Source organism: Rhinopithecus bieti, unplaced genomic scaffold (assembly GCF_001698545.2).
Source record: "Rhinopithecus bieti isolate Rb0 unplaced genomic scaffold, ASM169854v2 scaffold_63303, whole genome shotgun sequence".
NCBI classification, from domain to species: domain Eukaryota; kingdom Metazoa; phylum Chordata; class Mammalia; order Primates; family Cercopithecidae; genus Rhinopithecus; species Rhinopithecus bieti.
The window spans coordinates 10,467-21,056 of NW_016823941.1; the positions used below are offsets into that span (position 1 = coordinate 10,467).

The following is a 10,590-nucleotide window of genomic DNA, read 5'->3' on the forward strand; positions in this document are numbered from 1 at the left end:
AAGACTCCGTCTCAAAAAAAAAAAATTAAAAAAAATTAAAAAAATAAAAAAAATAAAGTAACGAGTATCGAGTTTAAAGCCATTGGCAGAGAATGCAATAACCAGCTGAGTATACAAAGAGAAAGAAGGTAGGTAGAAAAATGGAAAATATCTTATGAAGTGATGATAGAATAACTCTGAATATGTTTGAAAACATATAAAGAGTTATGTGGATGTTAGCTTTAAAAATTATCTTCCATGCTGTACATTAGATCTGCCTTCCTCTTTCCTTTTCATGTATTATGTTGGGCATAAGAAATTGACGATATTCAACTCAATGGAGTCTTAGAGATTTATTCAGAAATACCATGGTGTGTGTGTGTGGCAGGGGTAGGGTTCTAATGACAGGTCAGAATATACTTATCTGATTGTCTCATTGATCATCAGGTCTTAAAAAGAAAATGGATGTGCTGAAAACATGCCTTCTGTGATTCTTTACCTTCCTGCAAAATTGTCTCTGGATAAACACTTTGTTTGGCAGGTATAGGGTTGCACTAAGCTTTATAGCTCCAACACTCTGCCCCTTCAGTAGATTCTTGCTTGTAACTGATGATAATGCAAACCTGCATTATCTATAGGTTTCCTTAAAGGGCAACCAAAAGTGCAGTAGCGATTCAGGCACAATTACTGCATGTGAGAATCCTCCATCTTGTTCCCTTTGGAGACCACATATATTTCTTAGGCAAGTATATTTTTAAAATCCTTGTTCAACGTGAAAATTCAGGAGGTCAGGTTCTCCCAGAAAGCAGATTCTGAGAAAGTGATTAGCATGAAGGAATTTTACTGGAGAGTGCTCTCAGGATTAACACCTGTGAGGGGAGGAAAGGCGAGGGAGCAAGACTGGGCAGAAGGAGAACCTGGGCTACCATACAGTCACGACTACAACACAATCAACCCTCCGCCTCTCCTTCCTAGCCTTCCCCAGGAGGATCTCTGAAGTCTGAAGGTAGGATAGTCCTTCAGAATTGTCCTGAGTTGCAGCAAGGGACCCAGGATTTCATACTCCACAACTCTCCCATCAACCAATACGTGCAGCCTGTCTCGGGGACATAGTAGGTAACTTTGGGCTAGGCACCTCTCTTTAGCTGAGGCCAACTTTCAAATAGGGATAACAGCTGAGGACTATCAGCCAGTAGCACTACCAGCAGCTGGGGTCAGAAGTATTTCAGTCCTGAAAAGGGATCTGGGCAGCCCAGCTTAGCGTCTACTACACCAGTCGTTCTCAAGTTTGGTCTCTGGCAACTGTGATTCTCCAGCTTTAGCATATATTGGAAGGCTGGTTAAAACACAGCTTGCTGGATTTTACCCAGAGTCTCTGATTCAGCGGGGCTAGGCTGAGGCCTGGGAATTTGCATTTCTAATAACTTCTCAGACGATGCTGGTGCTGCTGGTCCATGGACTATGAGAACACTGTTTCAGGCTGCCCTTATTCACACACTGAGAACGGTACACAGTGCTGTTATGAATAGAATGAAAACCTTCTGAAATCACATTATTCCTTACTCCATCAAATTCTCAGCTATTTTTGTGCACCATAAAGCTGGAATAGCTGATTATAAAACTTTGTTATGTAAAAAAGTACTTAACCAATACAGTAGATTTTGTTTGCAAAGCATTATTACAGTTTCTAATATCTGGTCATTGTTACTTTTAAAATTCAGCCAAATTTTCTCCAGGGCCTGTGGTTTGATAACTTGGAAAAAGGAATTAAAAAAAATCTAATTCAAGAACTTTGGTTTTTTTTCTAAACATATCTTTTTTTTCTTTATGATTCTTATTTTTACATTTTATTTATCATATAAGCCATTTAAACCCATATGGTTCAGGAAAATTTATAACTATATGATACATTTAGAGCATGTTGGATGCACAGATATGGAAATTAAGTATTCTTGACTCATTCTAGACTAGACCTGGCACAATTAAAATTTAGGAATTCAATGTACACACACACAGATTCCGAGAGAAATGTTGAAGCCGTAAAACCCCCGCACAAGCAGGAAACAATAGTCTTACCTATTATTAAAGAGGCATGTAAAGGAGCTCATTTGAGGAGATTTTCTGCTGTTATTGCCATTGAATTTTTAACGTATTTTCCAAATTAGAAAATATTCAGCCTGATGTTGTCAATATTTCAGACCCCAAGGGTATCATTTAGGAAAATGGTTCCTTACTGTCCTGAAAGAGTTACTGTTCTTCCCTAAGGACTTAATTTACAAAGCAGCAAACTTGCTGGTAGGATTTGACTGAAAATCGCATTGTCTCGGTAGAACCCTTTCATCTGATTTATGTGCATTGCATTTTGCAAATAACTCTTGGAAAGTTATTTACTAGTTACTTCCTCTGGAAGCAGAGGGTAAGCGGCATTTCTAGTTTAAGGATAGAGGAGCTAAGATGTAGCAAGTACAACTCATCATGAAGCTGATGCTGATAAAATGCACAATATTACATTCTCTAAGTTTCACTCTGCCACGGGAGATTTCATACTTTTAAATTTTTGTTTGAAATGGGACTACATTAGAAAATATGTCAAATGTCTAACCCTGCATTTATATTCTGGAATGCGACAGCTTATTTCTGTTCCAAATTTTGCACTGGAGATGGAGTAAGTCTTAAAGCAAACTGCATGAAACTGCCACTTTTGTAGGTCAAACCCAGTCAATTGTCAGCAGTTACACATGGTTCAGACTGTAAGGTGCATGCCCAATTGTAACATTGAGATTCTTGGAGTTGTTGCAGTAGTTCTGAATTTTCAGCCGTAATAAATAAAAGATAAATGACTATTTTGATATTTCTCTTTGCGTTGATAGTTTGCCTGAAAACTAGATAAACAGGGAGCCGGCAGTCCACGTTAGCCCTTGAACTACACGAGGTTTAATTTATTTGCCCAACCAGCAGCCTACACTACGTTTCAGCTGTGCAGTATTAAAGTTTATTTAGGAGTTGATAAATAGCTTAGTGCAATGCTTACTTTTTTTCCAGTAGCTGCATCCTCATAAACCTATTCTACCCTCCACCAGTTAATGCAGACAGAAGATTTTTATCCAGTATGAGCACTGAAACTCCACTGTGGAAGACTGTGTGCTCAGCAAAAACCTCACCCATGATGAATAAACAGCTCTTCCGGGGGCTTTGCCGCCGCTGGCTCGGCAGGAGTTGTTTATTGCCTGGTTTGCACATCCCATGATAAAGTTGCTGCTGAAATAAATTGCAGTTTTGCATAATTATTGACAATCGCATCTTAACAAGCAATGTGTATCATAGTCAAGTGTTCAATTTTTTAAAATCCATTTTTAGCTTATGTTTAATCCCAGAAAGTGTTTGTGTAGTAATAGAAGGCAAATAAGACATTTAAATAGAGTACTAATTTCCTCACTGCAGACAAAGTTTACCTGAATCTTTTTCGATGGGACTGTTAATGCCTAAGGCAATTTTCCTTTCTAAGCTATTATTATATAGATATTTGCTGAGGGCATATGTGTATGTATCCACAATACATGCGTTAAATATATATATGTATGATCAAAATATGAATACATTTTAGAGTTTTGTCATGAAAGAGTTTGTTTCATCCTTTTAAAATATTACAGGAATGGGGAAATGGGATATGGGTAGAAGGAACTAACGTTTTGGAGTAACTGTAATGTATAACTGTATAACGTGTGGGGCACTCAACTTCACAGGAATTTTCTATTTTAATTCTCATCATAGCAATAGATATTGCAGATGAGAAACTGAGAATCAGAGAGGTAATATCAGTTACATGCCATATCACGTAATTGGTAAGGAACATTGGGAATTGAACTCAGATCTGCCTAATTTTAAGGCTCTACTCCGTTTTGTTAGACATAACATTTTTATTTTGGAAAATGCTCTCAGTTGTATGATCAAGTAATTAAATACAAAAATAACACAATAGGTATAACTAGAGTCATGCAAAATGATAGTTTGCACAAAATGATAGTTTATATGAAATGTTATTTCTCTACTTGTTAGTCTTTCTTCCTTTGCCCTCCAATCCCCTTCTTTTTGTCTTTTCCTCTAGTCTTTTCCTTTTGACTCTAGGTTTGTATTTTCTTGACTTTTCTCCTTGCATATCAAATGCTTGTTTTCTGCCTCAGACCAGCATCAAAGACAAGCATGGTACAGGGATTTTAGGGTTTTAACTATAAAGGTTAGTCTCAAATTTGGCAGTATATTAAAAATAAGCTTTCAAAACTGACCAACAAAAACTACAAAATTGAAAAAAGATGCTTTGAACTTTCAAATGAACTTGCAAATGTTCAAATATATGTATCTATTTCACATATATATATAAAACCTCCTCTGTGGAGAGGGGTTTATAGAAATCTGTAATTGTCATTATTGCATGCCTTCCCCCATACAAATGCCTTTAGGTTAAATAAAAATGAAAGTAAATAGACTGCACAATATTATAGCTGTTGCTTAAAGGAAGAGCTGTAGCAACAACTCACCCCATTGTTGGTATATTACAATTTAGTTCCTCCATCTTTCTCTTTTTATGGAGTTCACTAGGTGTACCATTCTGATATTTAATAATTGCATCTGAACATTTGTTCCTTTGCAGGGTGAGTGAGCAAGAGGCTGCTTTGGAAGAAACTCATAGATTACTGCAACAGTTCCCCCTGGACCTGGAAAAGTTTCTTGCCTGGCTTACAGAAGCTGAAACAACTGCCAATGTCCTACAGGATGCTACCCGTAAGGAAAGGCTCCTAGAAGACTCCAAGGGAGTAAAAGAGCTGATGAAACAATGGCAAGTAAGTCAAGCATTTCTGCTTTAGCGCTCTTGTGGATCCAATTGAACAATTCTCAGCATTTGTACTTGTAACTGACAAGCCAGGGACAAAACAAAATAGTTGCTTTTATACAGCCTGATATATTTCGGCATTTGGACAAAGAGGAGAGAGGCAGAGAGAGAAGGAAACATTATTTATAATTCCACTTAACACCCTCATCTTAGAAAAAGTACATGCTCTGATCAGGAAAACAGGAAAACATTTGCATATAAAACCAGAGCTTCGGTCAAGGAGAAACTTTGCTCAGAGAAATAACTTAGGGATTGGTTTATTAAATTTTAAAAGTTGACATTTTTGAGTGTTTATTTAATATTTTACAGGGAAAGCATCTGTATGAATTGTCTGTTTTATTTAGCGTTGCTAACTGAATCAGTTTCCCTTCATTACTTTCAAATATATTTTGAAATGTTAATCTGGCATTTTGTAGCTTTCTTCCTAACATGATCTGTGAAAATAAGAATGAGATGGCTAAATTTGTCATAGTTAATGATCAACAATTTGCAGACAATTGTTTTCCTAGAAACAAAATTATTTCCATAAAGTTCCATATGCATAAACAGTGAAAACAGAGTTTGGGGTAGTTTTGTTTAAATGGATTCTTGGTGAGAATCATATTCTGTAGTACAAGGAAGCTCTTAAAGTTTATTCTCAATACCTGGTATAATTTTCCTGAACTATTATGGAGTTTTATTATGTATAGTTGGTTTTCCTGACTTGATATAATAACTGTACTAGTCTTTCAAATACAATTTGGATATAAATCATTATAATAAAATGATTTTTTCGATTAACTTTATTTTTTGATATTTTAAACTATTATAAAAAACATGATAGTATATTCTAGTTTGAAAAAATAATTCCAGAATCAAGTCACAATAAGCAGAAGTTCCTCTCCTCTCTTCCTCCTATTATTCTCCTTCTCCTGTTTTTCTTTTTTGATGTGATAGTTGATCTACTTTGCTGCTCTGGTGCATAGGAGTAGGTAACAGTGGCAATTTATGGATCCTGAATTTATCATTCTTGCTTCATCATCCTGCTTTGACCCCACTTTCTTCTCCAAAATGCATGTTGAGTTAGTTTGATCATTTGGAGGTAATTTGTTTGGAAAAATACCAGACTTTATAGATATCTCCCATGGCTTGTGATAGAATATAAGGGCAATGCAAATATAGAGTTTTTTGCTCACTCTTAGATGTATGGTTAGACAATGTACTGCTGTAATGTATTTGGCTTAGGCTATTTCATAAATAAAATTTTATTGTATAATATTGCAAATGCTGATAAAGTCATTCCAGAATTTTAATAGATACATGGGTTTCCTGGCCAGATGCAGTGGCTGACGCCTGTAATTCCAGCACTTTGGGAGGCTGAGGCGGGTGGATCACCTGAGGTCAGGAGTTCGAGACCAGCCTGGCTAACATGGCGAAACCCCGTCTCTACTAAAAATACAAAAATTAGCCAGGTGTGGTGGCCTGCGCCTGTAATCCCAGCTACTTGGGAGGCTGAGGTGGGAGAATTGCTTGAACCCGGGAGGCAGAGGTTGCAGTGAGCTGAGATGGTGCCATCTCAAAAACTAAAAACAAAACAAAACAAAACAAAACAACATGGGTTTACATTTTACTCGTCAGCTATGATAGGTAAAGAATAAACTTTGGTTAAGTCTATTTTTAGCAGATTACTTTGAAAAAGAATAGCCCAATGACTAAAAAATTATTTGATGTCCAGGACTTAATAAATCATCTCTTTAAGTAGTGAATAATTCTAGTTGAGGGCAAAAACACATCTATTTTCTACTATACAATTTGTATTTATATCTGCTGTATTACATAATGAAAATTTATCTGTATTTCTAATCTTGAGAAACTGCAAGCTTATGAATCATTAAAGGGAAGATTCACCATGTGTCCTAACTATATTTACTATGGATGCATGGAAAATAAATATTTTATGTTTAGATTTCTGATCCCTCTTTCAAAAGCAGTTGGAAATCATGCTGAGAAAATGTCTTAGCTTATCCCATGTTACTCAAGAAAATGTATTTATTCGTTTTTGTCCAGTGGCTTAACCAAACCAAAGTTTATTTGTTGCTCACATAAAGTCCAATGTCGATCAGGCTACTCTTTTCCGTCTTTGAGCTAGGGCACATATTACACGCAACTTTCAGTGTACCTGAGGTAGAAAAAGAGAGAGTTTGGGAATAAGGCAGGGGCTTTTTACTGCCTCAACCCCAAAGTGATAAACTATATTTATTCTCAAAATCCAGATAAAACTCCCATAGAGCTCCTGAAAACCTCAACATTTGCTTCTTAACTATAGTAAGGTTAACTAAGATTCCAAAATTATTTTAAAACAGAGACAGTTTCCCTCTTCCCTGGCAGCTAATATTGTGTTTTCTATAAATTCCACTTGCCTGAGGTTTAAACTACATTTTATGGAATGAAATGACATTTATAGCCAACTCTGATTTTTAGTTAGATGGTTGGATAACGATCTTTTGATGAAAGACTTTGAGATGTCATGGTAAAAACGGTAAACTACTGAAACTATTGATTATTGTTAATGGCACATTTCAGCTGATTGAATTGAGTCAAGAAACTGGTGTTGAAGAGCAACAAATAGAAATGTCAAGCTTGAAAGTAAATAAAACAGCATACCTTAAGAGATTACATGCAATTTCAGTATTTCAGCTAAATGGAAGTGTTTGCTTCTTTTCCCTCTATGAATTTTATTTTGAACAAAAGGAATTTTCTGTAATATGTGTGTAGGAGAAAAGTGAAATGGCATGTTTTTCACTTCATTTGAAGAAGCTGGTAGCATTGTATTCATAGACTCATGCTATATAGCAATCATAGTTCTCATATATTAAAAAAAGGAAATTTGAAATGCCTAGCCAAAGCAACAGTTCTGCCAATAGATTTTGATATGTCTGTCTACCCCAAAAGTAGTGATGATTTACTTCATACAAATGCTACTGAATGAAGAGAGAGGGTGAAAACCTTCACAAAATGTGTTTTTCTCTGTCAATCCATTTTTCTATATATGGAGACTCCAGCTCTTGTTAGACTACCTATCACTTTTGTCTATCAGCCACTTCCTAAGATATTTATTCTCTCAGCAATAATCATAATTCATACATTATTTAAACATATGTGTAATATAAAGCATATACATTCTGAATGAAATTAACATGATTAACTCTTCTTTGAAAGACATTAGAACTTCCTCCCGTATTATAAAAAGGTATAACTCACTTTCTTTACTAAAATCAAGAACATTACAGTCGTCCTTGTACTTCAGGATAAGGGGATGTTTCTTATAAATATTGTTATTTCTGATAGGCTAACTGGATTTTAAGCAAATGTATTTTATAGAACACAATATAAGGCCTTTAGAGGTGAAAGTTTCAGAATGTTTAAATTGCAGATTTATCCTTTATATAAAAAAATCCATATTCATAATTGAATCAGATTATTTCTCTGTCCACAACATTTTCTGCTTTGGGCCTAAGAGAGCTGACAAAGCTGTTCATGGTTCAAAGTACTACCATAAAACCCTGGGTAACTAACTGAAAATGGAAAGACTCCGTGTCTTTCTGAATATTTCACAAGAGTTTCACAAATATTAAGTGGTTCTCTAAGTACCCCTGAGAGATCATTGTAATATTAGTTTGTAAAGTCGATGTGGGGATGTGGGGATGTGGTGACCTTTATGATGGTCATAAAGGTGGTGTAATTAATATATTTTTCTCAGCAAAACAAACTAAGGAGCAATAAGTATATGAGATTCCTTCATCTGTGATCTGGGTCATGTCTCAGGCCATATCTTTCAAATCACTCCCTTCCCTAATCTCATGTTTTACCTATGTCTCCTCTCAATCCCCTCATTATAAAAATTTTCTCCTGAAAAATAAAACATTTCCAGAGAGACAGGTTTGATAAACTTTGAATTGTACATCTGAGTACACCTATGAATTAAGGTATCTTTGATTTCTAATATGTTATTAAAATTGGGCACAGTGGCTCAGGCTTGCAATCCCAGCACTTTGGGAGGCAGAGGCAGGCGGATCACGAGGTCAGGAGACCGAGACCATCCTGGCCACATGGTTAAACCCCATCTCTACTAAAAATACAAAAGTTAGGTGGGCGTGGTGGAGCGCACCTGTAGTCCCAGCTACTCAGGAGGCTGAGGCAGGAGAATTGCTTGAACCCAGGAGGCGGAGGTTGCAGTGAGCTGAGATGGTGCCCCTGCACTCCAGCCTGGTGAAAGAGGGAGACTCTGTCTCAAAAAAAAAAAAATTTTTTAATAAAATAAAATAAAATTGGAGAAGTTTCTCACCAAAATTTTGGCCCACTGATTAATTCCGAAGAAAGAAGAAAGAATGCAATCTTAGTAGCACAATTAGTACCTTGAATAAATTGGAGTATCATATTTCTTGGACCATCTGAGAATGCAGAGGCAATTTAAGGGCCCCTAATTCTGAGAAGAAGAAACCTTTAGTGTACTCCTTCCTGTTGCTTTAGTTTGAATTGAGTTTTATATGTATTTTTTAATCTTTCCATTTTGATTGTTGTCTAAAGAGTGTGAAAGTGAATTTTGATATTTTAATTTGCCTGGTGATGAATGCCTTCTGCTCTGGATATTTAAAAATTATATACATATATGTGTGTGTGTGTGTGTGTGTGTGTGTGTGTGTGTGTGTATATATAATTTTTCTGAGAACTTTTATTAATTCAGCGTATCTTTGCTAAACACCTGCCATGTGTCATGGTGTTAGGTCTGGTGATACAAACACGTTCAGAGAGATGATTTTCTTTCTTTTTTGGGGGGTGGGTAAGAGAAAGAAGGCTATACAACAGAAATTTATCTCTCTTAGTTCTGGAGGCTGGGATTCCAAGATCAGGGCCCGGTGATGGCCCCTCTTCCTGGTTTGTAGATGGCTGCCTTCTCTCTGTGTCCTAACATAGCAAAGAGAGAGAGAGAGCTCTGATGACACTTCCACTTGTTATAAGGGAACTAATTCCATCATAAGGGCCCCAAGAAAGGTGCTTTTCAAAACAGTTCAGTAAAAGTACTGGGTTGTATAATCAATTTAATGAGTATCAATCCATATTTTTAAGATAGAAATGAATGAAATTAATAAAATAGAATAGAAATAAGGAGTCCATCACTTTTAAGTAAGTTTCAATGTTGTTCGCAAAACTTTGGTTCAATGGTTTGTGTGTGTGTGTTTGTGTCTCTGTGTGTGTGTGTGTGTGTGTGTCTGTGTGGACATACTGGATCACTATGTAACATATATTCAAAAGCCTCTGTATTTTAACATTATTTCTGCCTTTGGGAGGTTCACATTCCAGAGGTGAAGATATACATCCTAAGACAAAATTATAATAGCTTAATGAAAATTACAGTAGAAAGCTGAACGGGGTCTAGCAAAAACAGAAGACTAGGCTAAGTCTTCCAAAGAGGCCAGGAAACTCACCTAGAACAGTGGATTTTAACCTTGCTTATGCACTGGTGGAGATTTTTAAAATCTCTCTACTCACAATAGATAGCAATTGAATTGAGCATAGCATGTCCTACCAATGAATCTATTGTCCAATGAGAACCTCTGTTTAGAGAAAGTCACCTTAAGGCCGGGCGCGGTGGCTCAAGCCTGTAATCCCAGCACTTTGGGAGGCCGAGACGGGCGGATCACGAGGTCAGGAGATCGAGACCATCCTGGCGAACACGGTGAAAC

At 36.5% G+C, this 10,590-nt stretch overlaps 1 protein-coding gene across 1 annotated transcript in view; it reads left to right on the plus strand.

Annotated features, from left to right (window-relative positions):
* Positions 1-2,600: 2,600 nt before the first annotated feature.
* LOC108521975 (dystrophin-like) overlaps positions 2,601-10,590 on the plus strand; it is a gene marked incomplete at its 3' end in the record, with an annotated part of 169,929 nt that continues 161,939 nt past the window's right edge. The window contains exons 1-2 of the mRNA XM_017862078.1: positions 2,601-2,644; positions 4,628-4,817. Coding sequence (XP_017717567.1) covers positions 2,601-2,644; positions 4,628-4,817 — 234 coding nt within the window. The remainder of the gene's footprint in view (positions 2,645-4,627; positions 4,818-10,590) is intronic.